We start from the raw sequence: 18584 nt of genomic DNA on the forward strand, positions 1-18584 counted from the left end.
TCCGAGGTCTGACCAGTTCCTCTTTCCTTCTGCAGATGAGGCAAGGAGCATTCCTTGTGAACGCAGCCCGAGGTGGTCTGGTGGATGAGAAAGCCTTAGCTCAGGCCCTCAAAGAGGGAAGGATACGAGGAGCTGCCCTCGACGTGCACGAGTCTGAGCCCTTTAGGTATGTGTGTGGCTGCGCATGCTCCTAGCTTCCTCCCAGGAACCCGACCCAGCACTTGGCACTTGAATCCCTTTCCACCCTAAGTAACCTGGGTAGGAAATTGCAGATGGTGCTTACTGGAGTCACTGTCCCAGAGACTGCAGTGTTGTAAAAAGATCTCCAGAGAACATAGAGGGCTGAGGCAGACAAACAAGACGGTGGTGTCTTTGATCCTGGCCATTCATTGTGACTGGAAGGGATCCCTTAAGTGGCTTTTTTTTTTTTTTTTTGGTCTGGCACACCTGCTCTCATAGTTGTGGTGACTTATTCACCAATCCTAATGAAACCTGACACAGGGCTTCCTTGCTGTCTGCTAACATACACAGCTACTGTTCCAAATGGCCTCGAGGCCCCCATAATGAATAGTAATTGTATTAAACTTCTCTCATTTTACTGAATACATTTCCATTCACCCAGCTTCGCTCAGGGCCCATTGAAAGATGCACCAAATCTCATCTGCACGCCGCACACAGCCTGGTACAGTGAACAGGCATCACTAGAGATGAGGGAAGCAGCTGCCACTGAGATCCGCCGGGCTATCACAGGTGAGCCATCCCCCTGCCCCCGCCCTTAACATGGTGTCACTGTCTCTGATCCTGCTGGTTAGAAGTATTTGCTGAATAAGTTTTTGTAGGAACTAAGAACTAAACTTCAAGGAGGAATCCAGCTCCCCAGTTACAGAGGGTAGTGGAAAATGGGAAGAAGGCCCCTTTCTTAGTGGCTTAAGCTGAAGCCACTAAATGGGAAAGTTCTGTGTGGCCTTAAGAATATATGTATGGCTCAAGCTGCTAAAGGAACAGGCTTCCAGACTGAGTTCAATCACAAGAACCTCCACAGAGGAGTTGTCCTCTGACTGCCAGACATGTGTCTTGGTGCACGCACACACTAAACACATGGTTGTAAAATAATGCACGTGATTAATCATAATGTGCTCTCTCCAGGTCGCATCCCAGAAAGCTTGCGAAACTGTGTCAACAAAGAATTCTTCGTGACTTCAGCTCCTTGGTCAGTCATCGACCAGCAAGCGATTCATCCCGAGCTCAATGGTGCCACATACAGGTGAGGAGGAGAATGAAGTTTTCTGGGCCTGGAGGCAAGAAAAGCCCAGACCTGGGCCGTTGATGTAACCTGGGCCCTTAACTTAGTCCTTTCAGTGTATATTCGATTTTCAGTCCCTAAAATCCCCGGAATCAATGACTTCTCCAGGGCGTTTGGGGGAGGGTCTGTTTGGTTTGGTTTGATTTTTGAGACAGTATATTTGTTACCCAAGCTGGCTTCACACCTGTGAGCTTTCTTCCTTAGCCTCCTGGGTGTTGGGATTGTATGTGCACTCACAGCCCCATGACCAGCGCAGGAAATTCCATGTATAAGGCACAGGAGATGGGTTCAGGAAGGGTGCCGTAGTAGTTGTCTGGAGTTTATGGTGATAGCCCCGCTAAAGCCCCCTGCAAAATGAGACTGACTCTGGGGGAGAGTGTTGTTAAATCAGACTCTCTGTCCAAGGAAAACCTTCTAATATGGAACAGATACACTTAAAGGAAGCAATATAGTGTCGTTTGTGGGTGTTCCCATGATCTCCCTCTACTATTATTGCTGGCTTCCAGGGAAATTAATTCCACTGAGAATAAAGGGGAAAGAAGCCATAACCAGGCTCTGAACACTTGGCAACATTCCCATCTGGGGCCAAATGATCCTTTACCATGGCTGATCTGTGCACTCTAATGTTGATATTCTCACTCCCAACCAAGACAGGTAGATATGTGACAGGACATTGTCACTGGTTCCCTGTTCTATTCCTAGTACTTGAACAAGGTGTGGAAGGAAAGCTGAAGAAGCTATGCATGTGCGTATAGATCACATGGGTCTTTATATGCTACCCAGTCTCATTCTGTTTATCTGAGGGTGCTTTGTTTTCTGACAGTCACACTCTAGTCCAGGTTGGTTAGCCTCGTGGAAACTTCATGCTCCCCAGCCTTGGTTAGTAGGTCGTATTTTGATGAGCCACCAGCCCAGGGCCAATCTTAGCTTCTTACCTCATAAGGACTTTGACACTTGTGCACATTACAGCATCACAATCCCCTATTCATTCATGTTAGTGCCTGCCCGTAAGAGCCCCTCTCAATTCCTTCAAGTAGTAAGACCCTTTGGAACATTGCATGGACTGCAAAGGATCAGCACTTAGAAGGCCCGCCCGGATAGGTGCTGGGACTGGCACAGGTCCATGTTTATACGTTGAGTCACACTGTACCTCAGACTCATGTGCACTATAGGCAGCTCCTCCTCATACACATAGTGCATGTCTCCACATAGAGTCACTGGACCGACAGCCTACTGTACCAGTCCTCCTCTCCAGGGAACACAGGACTGACCAGCTTAGGGAGCCACTGTCATATGGGTTCAACCATCACATCAGTTTCTTCAGTGACTAATGAACCACAGTCTGTTTCTCAGTTCTGGAAGCAGAAGTCTGAGGACAAGCCATGGCTACGTCCTGTAAAGGACCCTGTTGGGAGGCAGACTGGACAGTCTCCCATTTACTCGCAAGTTTTGTCTCCTGGTATTTTAGAGACTAGGGCTTGAACATAGGAATTTAGGAAAGAAAACAAATCTTTAGTCCATATAACTTGGAGAACTTTGTGAAACCTGCAGGGAAATCAGTCAGTCATCTGACTGGTATTTTCTAAAAGTGACCTCAAGCCTAACCTGTTTGGGTATTTTTAGGCTTATTGTTGTTTTAAGCAAAAGCCACAAGTGTTAGTAATTAGTTTGTACAGATATTGTCTAAAAGCCGCAAAACCAGCCCAGCTGTGATTTGAACTTGTCTTTTAAAATGAACAAGGTTTCACGGTTCAATATAAAAGCCTAGTTTTGCCTTGCTTTTGGGAAAAGGATAACAAACCTTTGTGTACTGTCTGGTTGGAAGTGAGGAAAGGCCAAGAATTTGGTAAGTCTAGCCTGGACTTAAGGCCTTGTTTCTGTGTGCTCCTCAGGTATCCACCAGGCATCGTTGGTGTGGCTCCAGGAGGGCTTCCTGCAGCTATGGAAGGGATCATCCCTGGAGGCATCCCGGTGACTCACAACCTCCCCACAGTGGCACACCCTTCCCAAGCTCCCTCCCCCAACCAGCCCACAAAACATGGGGACAATCGAGAGCACCCCAACGAGCAATAGCAGAGAATGGTAGAAGGTGATCATTCAGATAAACTTGGGACCAAGAGACAGTAGCAAACAGATGAACTAAGAAAAGGAATTTGGTGGTCTTTAAAACTGATCCTGGATATCACTGATGTTGCAGTGTTAAAGCTAGAAGACTGAAGATGGTGTCTGCTTCTGGAAGTGTGGAAAGACTAGGACGTGATTTATTAACGACCAACTTCTGTTATTGTGTGTTAAGTTTTTCATCTGTGCATCAAATCACAAAGAATAAATAGAGCTTTCCTTTATCAGTCCCTTGGGCACAGCAGGTCCTGAGCAACTTGCTCTAGAATGTTGCATCAAGAGCTCCGAGTATTAATTAAAAAAAAAAAAAAAAAATGAGAAGAAATCCCCATCAAGACTAGTCCCTTTGGTCTCCAGGGGCTGGTGGCCTCCTTTGCCGGTAGGAAGATAAGCTGGGGAGGACACTGTTTGCCTGTGTAGACATCTACACGCACAGGATTGAAGACAAAAGCTCCCATACAGAAGTGTCTCTCAACTCTGAGCAGGCAAAGTTGGTTGTGAGTTCAGTAAAACCCTCCGATGATGCAAAAACAAAAACAAACAAAAAAAAAAACAAAAAAAGGAAAAGAACAAAAAGAAAAAAGTATTAAGTTTCACAAGCTGTTTGTACTCAAATATATTTTCTCAGTTTCAGATCCTCAGCTATTTTATTGAGTGGAAAGTCTTGGACGAGAAGGGTTCAAGAAGAATAATGTTGCATTTCCTTATGTCTCAGGAAACACTTTTTATGGTAACTTGTCAGATTGTCTATGAACAAACCCACTTTTTTAGACATTGATAAATTCTTTTCTTCACGTGATATTTTATACCAGAACACTTCAGATGTGCTATTAGATGTGACTGATTTTAACAAATCCTATTAGATTTGTATCAGCTAGTTACATGTTCTACTCATAGTCTTTTGTGAATCATTGCCTTTTGTTTTTAAAGATGGCCTATTTTGAGCCTTTGTATAGGTACATTCCTGTTTTTGTGACAAAAGAAAAACTTTAAAGTTGTCCCAAACAGAAAAATAATGGCTATCAGAAGTATGTTTTGTTTTAGTGTGAGTTACCGTTACTGTATTTGTTTATTGTAAAGGTGGACATTTAGCGTTCAGTGCAGTTTTCAATAAAAGTAATTAAAATTTGTTTTAAAAGTCCTGACATTTAAGTACATCTCACCTATATAAAAGTTAGCCCTTGAGATGTCATCACAGTGTCAATCAGCCAGGTTCCAGCTTTGGTGGTGACAGTGTCTGACTGACCTCAGAGAAGTCCAAATTGGGCAGGCTACCCTGAAGATGGGGCAGTGCTTTAGAATTAAGTCCATTTTTTTTATTTGGTGGGGGTGGGGGTGGGGAGGTAGAACTCTGAAGTTCTACTTACCTTTTTAAATAGCAGTCAATGCTTTTAAGTCCCACAATTCAAGTTTTACACCCCCTCTAAGCCTTTCTTTCCTTTTCAGGAGGAGCCCATCCTAACTGCCCTATAAAATGACCACTCACAGAAAGCAGAAAGGTAGTAAGAACACTCCCTTGACAATCACAGGTCTTGTCAAAAACATGGATGGAAAAGAGGTCCCACCTCAACTGTCTACACAGCAGTATTTTACTTAACATTCTTTGTGTGGCATAGTGAGCCTAAAGGTCGGAAACAAAAGAAGTCAGATCTGAATCCATGGTGTTTAATTAGCATGGTTGTTCAAACAGTCCTTTAGAAATGATTATATATAAACTGACTCCAGAGAACGACAACATTAGAATAAAAACAAAGTACTGGTTTCACCCGAGGAAAAAAACCAAAGTCCACGCAGTTATAAAAGTATTACTGTTCAGAGTCAGTCTAAAGATACCTACCTACACCTGTCACCCAGCCACGTATAATCTTTGACAAAGGTTGGCATACACTTTTTTGGGACAATAATTATGGCTGTTGGTTTATTTCAAGAGCTTAACATAGCACTGATTTACCAGAAGTGTTGGCCTTTCAGAACCAGTCAGTCTGCTACAGAAAACTATTATAAAACCCCATTCTTACCTAAGAAATGGAGCTATCTCTAATTCTTTCCCACAGGGAAGAATGTGATACCCATCAAATTATATGTGGTCAGAGTCACTGGTATAAATAAATAAATACAGGGGAACTTGGGAAAGGACACTCATAAAACCACAGTACACAGGACAAGGCTCAGTCTTGATCCTGACTCTGTACCACAAGGTTTAGGTGCAGTGCAGATCCACCTGGAAACCAGTTTTTCCCCTTTTCTCTGTGGCTTAACTGGATCTCTGCCTCCTAAACTGTACACATGGAGAATGGCTATTTCAGATGCTATGGATGCTAAGTACTCAGAATAGCAGCCTTCTATAGACTTGGTTATCATTCACCGGTCAAAATGAAAATTAATAGTCGATTTGTAGGAAACCATTAACCACTGGAACAGTAACATTTACCTTATTGATACCACAATCCATTTATGTGGATGGAGTCACCCACTGTGAAAACTACTTCACCTGGTTTTAGCATGCAGCATAAATAACCTTTCATCTTGGGAACACCTTTTTACTGTTCACAAGAGAAGGAACTACAGACATAACAGCTCATAGGTATTTTCCTCTTTTTAGTATTCCAGCAAACGGAAGGTTGTGTACACTTCAATACCATCTCATCAGAAAAGATTTAAAGGTTTCATAGCCTTTTCATTAAAGGGGAGAAGGGAAGTGAATGTATTTGCTATGTAACAACTGCTTGCCACATCAGTCTACTAAGTGCTTAGCAGGACACTATGTGTCGTGTTCCTGAGATAGGTCAGAAATGTTCACCAGTACTAATAATTACCTCAAGTGGTCGAATAACTCCATAAAATTTTTCTAAGATTACAGTTTTAACTTTAAATAATGGCTACAACTAACCAACATGCAAAAATTCTCGGACTACACAGAGATTGATCATACAATTCATTGACCACCTTACTGCATTTAACAATCTTTATTCTGTTTGTACTGAACTGTATTCCCAATCAGCCTAAGCAAAGGCATGCCCTCAGTACAGCATCTGCTTTACAGCAGAGGTGACAATAAAGACAAAAGAATCTGAAGACTCTCTACATGGCCACCTGGGAGCAGACCAGGTTTGAGTCCACGTGACTGTCACACAATCCACCTAGTGACAAGTGAGCCTGCTCCCTTTCCATTTATCCAGGGAATAAGTGCACAAACGCACCTGCCCAGAGTCGAGTAAGAACCCCCTTTACAGGGCACTCTTTCAAACAAATAAATAGCTAAATTAATGAAAGGGGCAAATCAGGAAACTTGAAAACAACAGAAACCAAAACCCTCTTCAAAACAAGACAATTTCTATGTAAAGTTCACTCAAAAACAAAATTGCTAGTTTTTCTTGCAGTTTGTTCCTAAGGATTTCGTTTTTATTTTATTGGGCACAACAGGAAGTAAATTATTAATAAAATAAAGGCTTGTTTATTTTCATCTTGCCGTGGATAATTTGTACAAAGTTTCCAAATCTCTGAAACAATGGAAATGGGTCTTGTACGGTGGGAGCAGGATGTCAGGTTCTAATAGAGTATCTCAACAAAGTTATCTGCCGTGTGCTTTTTACGAGTGCCCATGCTGGGGAAATGTTCTCAGTAACATGAAGATGCTGGTGCACTTTTCCTAGTACACGACTTCTTACACAACCACATGCGTTACATTCAGAGACAGATTTACAATTGGAAAGAAAAAAGTTTCTGTCAATAAAATTAGGGTCTTTTTTTACAAACTGTAGTTCAACCAAAGCTCTCCGTCTCCTCATGCAGATGCACTCGTTATCTCCAGTGGGTGTGGAGCAGAAAGATAGATACTTGGGAGCAGATCCTGCAGGGTTTGGCTCACTCCATGCTGTGTATTCTGCTTAGAATGCCACACTAATTTGTGGGTCATCTCAGTTCTGATGCCTTGGTCTTTTGCTCCTTATGTGTATGTGTTTGTGTTCATTCATCCTCATCCTCCTCATCTTCCTCTCCATCAGACAGGGATGTACAAGGCCGGATCTGTCTGTAGCGGTCAAGCCATTTTTCTACCATTTGTGTGACCAAGGGGTGGTTTCTCCTTCGAGAGCTTTTCTGCATGGCCACCAGAACCCCCCCTTCGGTCACACAGCAGTCCAGCCACTCTCGGAGCAGTCTCTCTTGCTGCTCCTCATTACCTAGCTTTTAGAGGAACATGACAAAAAAGGCAAAGTAACAAGGCAGGTCAGACTCTGGTAGGAATAATCTGAAGCTGCTGTGGTAATGCAAACAGCCGTTTCAACCTAACAAATACCATACAGTTAAATAAGGAAATGGTAAAACCCTAGAAGGCAATTTATTTGACATGACCCTTATAGAAAGTACCAAGAAAGGTATGAACTTCAGACATGACAAGGTAAGTTCCCTGAGTTAGTTACATTTGGGTTAGAATTATACAAGTTACGGTCTATGAATTCTTTTCCTTGATACTGTACTTCTAAGTGTTTTGTGGTCATTATTAAAATAAACAGCCAGTAATTTTCTAGAATGTGGGCTTTCTGGGTATTTCATATATAATTTCACTACTTCACTGCCTGATTTACACTGCTGCCTTTCCCATGGACTCCCATGTTTCTGGTCTCAACCAAAAAGCCAGTGTCTCTCTGGACTCTCTAGCTCACTCAGAGGACAAAGTCCTATAAAGACTTAAGGGTCATGTCTCCCCTCAGCTCCTTGCCCATGCCATCTCAACCCAGTCCCCTTACAGCACCCTTGAAAAGAAAACTCTATTGGGCATGTGCTTTAATCCCAGCACTTGGGAGACAGAGGTAGGCAGATCTCTGAAGTTCAAGGCCAGCCTGGTCTGCAAGAATTCCAGGACAAGTCAGGGTTACACAGAAAAACCCTGTCTCCAAAAAAATCAAATCTGTCAAGACCAATGCCACGGCGCCCCTCTTCTACTCTCTAAGCCACAAGTCAGCTTGCCTTTCCAATTTTGAAAAGGTCTGTTTTAGTCTCTGACTGGTGTTTACAGAAAAAGCAGTTCCTATCACCATTCACAAGTGTAAGGCACTAAAGATGCCACCACTTCTGAAAGGCACAGGAGTCTGGTTCCTCCAATAACAAAGGACAACATGCTACTTACCTCCTGAGCAGAAAGGAAGTGCACGTGGAGGAGCTTCCTTTCACTGTCAACCAGAGGCAAAAATGTGATGGTGACATCATCATCAGTGTTCAGATTAGCACCAGCACCTCGGTTGCCATACCCATCATTCTCCATGGCAACCAAAGCAGAGAAGTGGCCCCTTGTATAGCCCAGAGCAATTGGACTTTTCCAACAAAAACTCTGTTCCCATAACAAAGGCAGATAAACTCCTAGAAAAAAGCACAAGAGCACAAGGAGCAAGTGCCTATCTACTTCCCAATTCCCACTCCCACCCACTCCCACTGTTCTACCACCTGAACCCCAGAAGCTGCTCTGACCCTTTCCCCATAATGAGGGCTTTGACGTACAACTAGATGTAAACAAAACTACTAGAGTGCTCTTGAGGAATGGCTTACCTTGAAAGCGAGTATATCCTAAAGTTTCTCCCCGGAAACTCTTATAATATTTTACTCCATATACTATAATTGGTCGTCTAAGAATATGCGCGAGTACAAAAATGTGTGTCTGTTCCAAACTTGCTCCAGGCTGTACACATACACAAAAAGAAAAGGCAATTGTTCTTAAAAACATTTATTACCAGTCCTGGAAAACTGCTGTGTAAAAAACAGTACTATCTCAATCCATTTCCAAGAAGAAAGCCTTGTCAAAGAAGTCGACTCCCCATATACATGGCACAGTCCAACAGAATTAGAACAGAAATCTTCAGTGTCTATGCATAAGTATTCATATTCAAACTCACAAACAGAACAGATGTAGACAGTTATTTCAAGGTATCCCTTGCTATCCAATCTTAGCATTTACTCTCCAATCTCAGAAAAAAAGGGTTCAGATAGCAAGGGACACTTCATAAAATGGTATCATTTAAGTTTACTGAGAAAGTCCTACCTACAACGAAGTTCTCCTGAAAACAGCTTCACTGTTTTACTGTGCACAAATGGAAACAGCACTATCACCAAATGAGGTCCATTCTCCAACTCTAGCCACTGTGACAACACATGGCCATGAGGTGGTACATTAGTTCATGCATTATTATCCACTGTGGTCCCTGCACAAACTGCCCGAACAGAAGGAACTTCCCTTCACAAGGTTCAGATGAACCTGGCTGAACAAATCGTTATTTGTTCAGAGTAAGCCAGACTGCACTTTTCCCTTAACCTTAACACATGAATGTGAATGCAGTCATGAGGGAACAAAAGAATGTCAAATTCTTCCTCCGAGCCTGACAGTTCAGTTCCATCCTTGAATTCCCACTGTGAGCTTGAACTCAACAACTGGAGCTACTGTGGAGGTAAGTCAAACGGGCATACCACCTCTGGTTTTAAGGAAGAAGCAGCAGTCTGGACTATACCATGCTTAAAAGTCCGCATTAGATCTTGTGGTCTTGAAGGCTGTTACCCTTAATTAAGCAGCAGAGTTCTGCAGTGATGATGATCTAACAAGCAATAGTCAGTACCTAGAACCCAAGCTGACTGCCAGCAAGGAAAGCCTCTTTCCTTTGTATCACAGTGCTGTCAGTCAGCATGGTCTGATCAAACAGACTGGAAAGCTTAAAGTCAAAGCTTGGTGCAACCTTACCTGACTAGCCAGAGAGAGTATAAATGCCCAGTCTTCTTGCCATTGTTCCTCCCTCAGTGAAAAATGTAAACCGAAGCTCTGGGAATACCACGATTCCCAGTCTTTCCAGCGTGTGTAAAACCTAGCAAGTAAATTACAGACGAAATCATGATAAATAAGCTTTGAACCAGTAGTACACTACTTCCAAACATTTATTATAGTTTTTGGTTTTGTTTTGTTTTGGCAATTCCTGTCAAGAAATTAACTACATTCTGGAAACACACATCTTTTAGCATATCTCCAACAAGAATCAAATTCACCACCTATTTCTGCACCAGGTACACATGTGGTGCGGACATACATGTAAGAAAAACACTCATATATTAAATAAAAATAAATAAATCTTAAGCATTTTTCATATTCAAAAGAACTTCTAAATAACATGTTTTTTAAAAGAAAATATAACCTATATCTAATTAACTCTATAAACAAGTGATGAAAACAATTTTATTGTTATTAATAGTATCTTTTGTTTTGTTTTTTGAGACAAGGTTTCTCTGTGTAGCTTTGTGCCTTTCCTGGAACTCGCTTTGTAGACCAGGCTGGCCTCAAACTCACAGAGATCTGCCTGCCTCTGCCTCCGCCTCCCAAGTGCTGGGATTAAAGGCGTGCGCTGCCGCCACCACCACCTGGCATATCTATTGTTTTAATAAACTCAAATCACTGAAAAGCCAGCCATGGTGCTGGACACCTATAATCTCAACACTACAGAATTTACTACAGCCAGCCTGAGCTATGCAGTGAGTCTGTCTCTAAAATAAAGGTGGTCAAAATGTCATTTGAGGTATTAAACACAAAGATACCACATTTCTCCAGTGATGTATCACTATGTGTAAACACAATGCCTTGAAACATCCCATCATGTTCTTAAAAATATCAAGATCGCATGAGTCTTAGTAGCATATGCCTGTAATCTTAACATTTGGGAGGCAGACACAGACTCAAGAATCATCATTAGCTATGTAGAGAGGTTTTGATTAACCTATGTAAGACCTCATTAAAAAAAAAAAAAATACAACTAGGCTCTGAGGTTAAGGCTGCTCTTCCAGGGGTCCAGAGTTTAATTCCCAGCAACCACATGGTGGCTCACAACCATCTATAATGAGATCTGGTGCCCTCTTTTGGCCTGCAAGCATACATGCAGGCAGAACACTGTATACATAATAAATCTTTAAAAATAAAGAAATATCACCACCTGAGATTCCTTTATGTCAATAAAATCTCATGATTACATACTAACCCAAAAAAAGGTTACTGTAGCTAGAAAAACAATTCTTTCTTTGTATTTAACACCCTTAAAATGCTTTCATATAATAAATTAGGCAAACACAAATTTCACTAAAATTGTCATGTAATTTACAAAAAAAAAAAAGACCTCTTATGTGAAGACATATTTAAATTTGAAAGACCACATTTTCATCTAATGCATTTAAATTCCAGGGGGAACAAACAAAAGACAAGAAAAGCTGCAGCAGCAAAAAGTTAAGCATATCTTTAGTTTAATAAAGAGTTCTGTAAAAACTTACCCGGGCGGTGGTGGCGCACGCCTTTAATCCCAGCACCCGGGAGGCAGAGCCAGGCGGATCTCTGTGAGTTTGAGGCCAGCCTGGGCTACCAAGTGAGTGCCAGGAAAGGCGCAAAGCTACACAGAGAAACCCTGTCTCAAAAAACCAAAATAAATAAATAAATAAATCTATAGGACTCCTTCAAGGATTCAGACTTCTGACAGGTAAAAACAAGAGTCCAGAAAACAATCTTTTATAGTCAGTTAATTTTCAATAAAAATGTCCAGACAACAGAATAGAGAACAACAATCTTTTTCAGCAAACTTTACAATTAGATTTCCACAGAATTAAGTTAGGTCATAATAAATGGATCAAATACCTAAATGCCAAAAACTGAAACTAAATTCCAAAGATAAAAACAGAGGACCAAGTCTTTGTGACCTTTTTTAGTTTGGGTTTTGGGTTTCTATTGCTGTGATAAAACACCATGGCCATAGGCAACTTGGGAAGGAAAGGTTTTCCTTCATCTTTTAACTCTCAGTCATACTTTATTGGGGGAGAGGGGGTTTCTGGATGGAAACTCAAGTGAGGAACCTAAGCAGAAGACAATGAGCATCAAGGCCTACTGGTGTGCTCAGGCTGTTTTCTCATACCATCCAAGACCACCTGCCCAGAGGTTGCATTGCCTCTAGTGAGCTCGGCCCACTCATATCAATCATTAATCAAGAAAATGCCTCATAGGCTTGCCCGCAGGCCAGTCTGGCAGGGGCATTCTCTCAATTGAGATTCCCTCATCTCACATGACTCTAGCTTGTATCAAGTTGACAAAACACTAGCCAGCACAAACCTTCAGCTACAAAAGATGTTGTTAGCCGTGACTACAATAGGATGTATAATTTTAAAAGTACTGACAGGCCGGGCAGTGGTGGTGCACGCCTTTAATCCCAGCACTCCGGAGGCAGAGGCAGGTGGATCTCTGTGAGTTTGAGGCCAGCCTGGTCTACACAGTGAGTTCCAGGATAACCAGGGATACACAGAGAAACCTTGTCTGGGGGAAAAAAAATTACTGACAAATGAGACTTATTAAAACCTCAGGGCTAGAATGGGCTGAATGATTAAGAACACTGGTCACTCAGAGGATCCAGGTGCAATCCTCAGCACCCCATCATAACCATCTGTAATTCCAGTCCCAGGGATCTGACACCCTCTTCTGGCCTCCAAGAGCACTTGTGATATACAGACATACACACAGGCAAAACACTCATAAACACAAAATAATAAAATAAATTTACATTAAAAAAATAATGACTTTTGTCCCTCAAAGAAATAAAAATAAAATAAAATAAAAGCCACAGGTAGAAGAAAACATTCACCAATCACCTACCTAAAGAAGGACCTGATACATAAAGTGTATCTATAACAGAAAACCCAACTCTCGAAACCTGAGCATAGAAAGAATGCTGGGGCCTAGCTTAGTAATAGATGCTTGCTTAGCATGCCTGAAGCCCTGATCTGAGCACCAAACATCAAGGCATTAGAAAAAGCAGGGAAATTAGAGCGATATTCACCAAAGATGATTTATGAACAGTAAGTACATGAAAAAAACATTCAGTACCATCAACCACGAGAGCAATACAAATCAAGTAATAGTGAAGATAGCACTTCACATGCACAAGAATGACTGCAACCACAACAATAACAAGTATTGGTGAGGATGTGAAAAATGTGGACTCTTCATATAATACATACGTTGGTAGAAATGTAAAAGGGTCCAGATACTGTGAGACAGAGTTTGGCCATTTCTTAAATATTAAATACAGATTTACTATATGACCCAACAATTTCATTCCTGGGTACCTACACAAGGAAACAAAAGTACTTTGTTCCACAGAGGCTTGCTTATACATGTCACAGTTGAACTATGTGTAAGAGCCAGCCAAACTGAAAACAATCTACTCTCCTTCCATTGTTAAACAAGTGAATAAAAATATTTGGCTATACTATTGAGTATGATTCAGTCATAGACCACATATTTTGAGATTCCATTTATATGAAATATCCAGAAAAAAAATGTACAGGTACAGAAAGTAGATTAAAAATTAATTCCCTGCAGCTGGGGCTTGAGAAGCACAAAGTACTAAAAAAAGAGACATGAGTTCTCTTTTGAGGTGATAAATGCTCTATGACTCTGTTGCAGTGGTGGGTGTTACTCCTATAAATTAAATAATAAGCAGTGAACAATATGCTTTAACATTTTTGAGGGCAAACAGTACTTCAATAAAGCTACTGTTTTAGACAATATTTTACAAATTCAGCCTTGGAATTTCTAGACATTTTAGTGTTGCTTTTTAGTATTTTGACTATAATAATCATGGCAGCCCAGTATTAACTATATGTATCCAGAGAGGGCATAGGCATACATGCATCTATACTTCCAAAACATTTGTAGCAGTCTACACTGAAGAACATATAACTAACTCAAAATGACTACCAAATAAACGGTAATGACTCTAAAAGATCTATACTGATTTTCCCCCTTACTGACCAATTACCCCTACCTGTTCCTCTAAGAAACCGGACAGACATTTCAATGAAGTACTAGTTTCAATTGCCAATTAGACACAATCTAGAATTACCTGGAAAGGGAGTCTCACTCAATGAGGGCTCTTCCAGACTGGCCTATATGGAATTATATTGATTGTGTTAGCTGGATTGGTTAGACCATTCCCTGGGCAGGACAGCAGGATTGGACAGAGTGCAGAAAGAGTTGAGCACTAGCATGCGTGCACTGATTCACTGCTCTCTGCTCTTGACTATGAACGATGTAACCAGTTGCTTCAAGTTCCTGCCACCCTGACTTTCCTACAGTAATGGACTTTAATCTGGAATTGTGAACCAAATAAACTCTGTAAATTGCTTTTGTCCAGGTATTGTGCAGCACTTTCCTCTGTGATGAACAATCTTTCATCTTGGAAGGAAATTTACAAGCAGATGTTTATAGGGAGGTGAAACAACAGGATGCTCTAAGCAAAGGTGAAATACAATGGGAAAGCTGTTGAGACAGTTAACTCAAAATAGCTTCAGAAAGTCCCCAAAACTGACTCGATTCATTAGGCCCTCTCTCCCAAGAGTATATAAACAGTAAAGGTTGCTAAGACTCAGACAAGCCCAGTTATCAGTAAGAAGCAGAGACCAGGCAAACTGCTGTAAAAGGCTCAGACCAACTGAGTCACCTGGAAAAACCTGTTGAGTTGCCTGTAGGCTGTGCAGTGTGCTCCAGGTTTCGTTTTCATGAGTTGCCATCCATGCTGGGCTGGGCTTTAGTCATTTCTGGTCCTACAAGTAATCCCTCACCTATATTCCTATAAGTAACCCACCCCCCAATAAAACTCATTGATTCTTCAAGCTGGACTTTACTTTGGTTTGTTGTGGGCTCCTTTTCTGGGGTGAGTAGACTTGGCTGTTGTCTCCCCAGGAAAAGTCCATCATACAACACCAGGTTATCTGATCAAAGTAACAAACAGGAAAGGAAAGGAAGACAAAAGCAAGGACAATATTGTCTATTCAGTCTTGAGAACATCAGCCAGATCAGATCACAGGTGTCTAACAGAACTGCATGGCTACAAACACATAAAGACACAGAAACAGCCTAACCAAAAGTGATACAAGTTCACGTAACAGAACATTGCTTTCTCAGCTCTCACTAGGGATTTTACAGGGCTGAAGACAACTCCCTGTTGACTTAGACTATGTAGATTAGCAATTCAGTAAAGAGCAGCTTTAAAAAAGGAGCCATACAAGTGATATGTTGGCCCTTCCTCTCCTAATCTAGACTAGGACCGAAGTTTGTCCTCCAATCTCATTCTGACAGGTAATTAATAGTCATGTGTTGAGTTTAATGAGCAAACTAGTCACTGAACCCTAAATCAAGAACAGTCCATCATAATCTTTATCCTGAACCTATTTCCAAGATAGCAGAAGGAGATCTCTATGATCTGTGCTTTCCAGATGAACTCTAAAACACCAAGCAAAGGTATCTGAGGGCAGAGATTCCAGAAGATGGCATCAAGGCATACTTTTTTTCTTTTTTGCAGGGGGCAGGGTGGAGAGGGTGGTGGTGGTTTCAAGACAGGGTTTCTCAGTGTAGTCCTGGCTGTCCTGGAACTCACTCTGTAGTCCAGGCTGGTCTTGAATTCACAGAGATCCCCCTGCCTCTGCCTCCTAAGTGCTGGGATCAAAGGCATGTGCCACCACTCCCGGCATCAAGGCATACTTTCTATCAGGAGTCCTGTCTGCACAATAGCTCCAGGTCTTACCATGAAGCACACACTAGAATCAAGACTACTTCAGAAGAGTTCTGCTGCGTTAACACAAAGCTCTAAGTTTCTCCTGCTGTCGTACTCTAATGAAATGGCCCTACTTAGCTCATTTATGTGCTCTCTTGCTACCGCTTCCCCACCCTTGCACTAGACTAACAGAACCTAAAATGACTTCAGTCTAATTCAAATATAAATATCAGGAGATCTCTTACTACCAGCTTTAAGAAACAGGCAGAATAAGCCCCAAAGTTACTATTAGTAGCCACAAATGTCTTTTAAAAATTAAAGAGTGAAAAATAAAAGCTTCACAATTAGGAAAAGGAGTGAATCAACTACTAAAATTCACAATTCATTTTCAGCCTTACAAGTTCAGTCAATTACTACCAAAGGACAATTCCCAAGCTGCCTTGGGTGATGTGTTTAGTTTTGTGTGGGGAAAACTTTTGAGACAGGGTCTTCATACACAGCCAAAAGGTGGCCTTGAACTCAGTCTTCCTGCCACTTCCATCTAAGGTGTTAGGGTTACAGGTGCACCACTATGCCCTATTCCAGGCTGCTTTTCAAAGCAAATTTTGCAAGGTGGTAGATTTACCACAGTCCAGATTTGGCTTTCCAGCTAAGAAGCTAAATTTCATCAGCACCAGAGAATAATATACCCACCTTACGGGGCAATCACATTAAACTTACAAGGCAGACCTATAAAAGGGGGAAAAAAAACCAAAAACTGCCATCACAAAAACCAAACCAATCACATCCCCACAGTATAGGCAGACACATATTCTCTCCCCAACCCCCGCGAGTTAGAAATAAAACTTTTAAAATTTTTTATGTAAGACAGGCTAGAGAGATGGTTCAATAGATTTTTGGTTGGTTGGCTTTTTTGTTGTTGTTTTCCGAGACAGGGTTTTCTATGTAACCTTGGCTGTCCTGAACTCACAGAGATCCACCTGCCTCTGCCTCACAAGTGCTAGGATTAAAGGTGAGTGCTGCCACTGCCTGGTTGAGATGGCTCCATAGTTAAAAGTTATTTGCTGCTCTTTCAGAGGACCTGGGTTCAATTCCTGCACCTACATGACAGCTCAAACTGTAACTTCCGATCCAAGGGATCCAATAGTCTGGCTTCCTTGGGTACCAATCACATACATGGTATAGGTACAGATTCAATTAAAATGCCTATACACATTAAAAAAAATTGTATTATACTTGAGCAGAAAAGTAACCCACTATTGTAAGGAAATGATCCAGCAAGCACAGTCTAAAATCAAAACAGGGAAGGGTGCCAGCTCACCAATGTGAACAGTCATGCAGGCTGTCATGCAGGGCTTTCCGAAGCACCGAGTCTTTGTCATAAATGCCCCAGGTAGCTTGTAGTACTGAGTCAAGTAAACAATCTCCGGCAGTCCGGTTCCAAAGTGCATACAGTCGACTGTCCAAACGTGTAGCCAACTCCAAGGACCAGTTTATAATTGGAGATTCTTCCTCTAGCTCTAAAGGAATTTAAATAATACATTCATTTTCACATCTACAGTTATAAAGTATTTAGTGGACTGAAAATATCATCTACATCTACATATAAAAATATATGCAATTTATTAACATAAACTTTCTAAATATGTAAAACATATTGTGGTTCTGGAATAATTTATTCAACTTCCAAATCCTTTAAAATCTTGGCTAACACAGAAATATATTCATTCTAGAGTAAGTAGAAAATGAAGGTTGTTAAGCTTTAATTAATACTTGTATTTGTTCACTCTATCACAGTCAAAGGCTGTGAGTGTCTTTTTTGTTTTGTACTGCTGGTTTTGGAGTTGTGGGTCAAATTCAGGGCCTTGCATATGAGACCACTATAACACTGCTCTTAAGAACTCTACATTGTTAATTTGAAACAAGGCAAGACAGCTACATAGTGAACCACTTCGTACATTATAAAAAATGAAACGCCCAGCACTCGGGAGGCAGAGCCAGGCGGATCTCTGTGAGTTCGAGGCCAGCCTGGGCTACCAAGTGAGTCCCAGGAAAGGCGCAAAGCTACACAGAGAAACCCTGTCTCAAAAAAAAAAAAAAAAAAAAAAAATGAAACGGGCTGGAGAGATGCCTCAGAGGTTAAGAGTACTGGCTGCTCTTACAGAGGTTCTGAGTTCAATTCCCAGCAACCACATGGTGGCTCACAGCCATCTATAATGAGCTCTGATGCCTTCTTCTGGCTTGCAGGCATACATGCAAGTAGACCACTGTATAAATAATAAATAAATCTTTAAAAATATAAATAAAATAAAAATTAAAGTTAACTGACTGGATAAAAGGTAAATTACTCCATTCATCATCCACTTACCTTTTTGAACATCTCTATCAAGCACCTCATCAAATAATTTTTCTTGTACTGTTGGAGGCAAATCTTCAATATCTGCACAGAAAAATCAGGCTTAAAAGCAGTTCTCATGTTTAATAACTTAATAAACTAAATGCCAGCTTCTAATAAAAATGCCCCTTTCTATGAAAGTTGTCAGATATCTATGTTTAATGGTGTATGTAACATGACTATGTACATATAACTTCCTGAGTTTCACTAC

General features: G+C 41.3%; 2 protein-coding genes across 13 annotated transcripts in view; one reads left to right on the top strand and one right to left on the bottom strand.

Annotated features, from left to right (window-relative positions):
• The window catches only part of Ctbp2 (C-terminal binding protein 2), a 139454-nt gene extending 134892 nt beyond the window's left edge, over positions 1-4562 (top strand). For all 10 annotated transcript variants that reach the window (XM_059265271.1, XM_059265264.1, XM_059265303.1 and 7 more), the window contains 4 exons: positions 36-166; positions 623-750; positions 1147-1264; positions 3196-4562. In XM_059265271.1, the coding sequence (XP_059121254.1) occupies positions 36-166; positions 623-750; positions 1147-1264; positions 3196-3376 (558 nt within the window). In that variant the 3' untranslated portion in view covers positions 3377-4562. The remainder of the gene's footprint in view (positions 1-35; positions 167-622; positions 751-1146; positions 1265-3195) is intronic.
• Positions 4563-6375: 1813 nt separating this feature from the next.
• Positions 6376-18584, bottom strand: part of Zranb1 (zinc finger RANBP2-type containing 1) — a 59919-nt gene continuing 47710 nt past the window's right edge. For all 3 annotated transcript variants that reach the window (XM_059265344.1, XM_059265337.1, XM_059265349.1), the window contains 6 exons: positions 18347-18418; positions 17300-17498; positions 10149-10269; positions 8969-9098; positions 8553-8782; positions 6376-7609 (listed from right to left, as the gene is read on the bottom strand). In XM_059265344.1, the coding sequence (XP_059121327.1) occupies positions 7391-7609; positions 8553-8782; positions 8969-9098; positions 10149-10269; positions 17300-17498; positions 18347-18418 (971 nt within the window). In that variant the 3' untranslated portion in view covers positions 6376-7390. The remainder of the gene's footprint in view (positions 7610-8552; positions 8783-8968; positions 9099-10148; positions 10270-17299; positions 17499-18346; positions 18419-18584) is intronic.

Source organism: Peromyscus eremicus, chromosome 1, assembly GCF_949786415.1.
Source record: "Peromyscus eremicus chromosome 1, PerEre_H2_v1, whole genome shotgun sequence".
NCBI lineage: Eukaryota > Metazoa > Chordata > Mammalia > Rodentia > Cricetidae > Peromyscus > Peromyscus eremicus.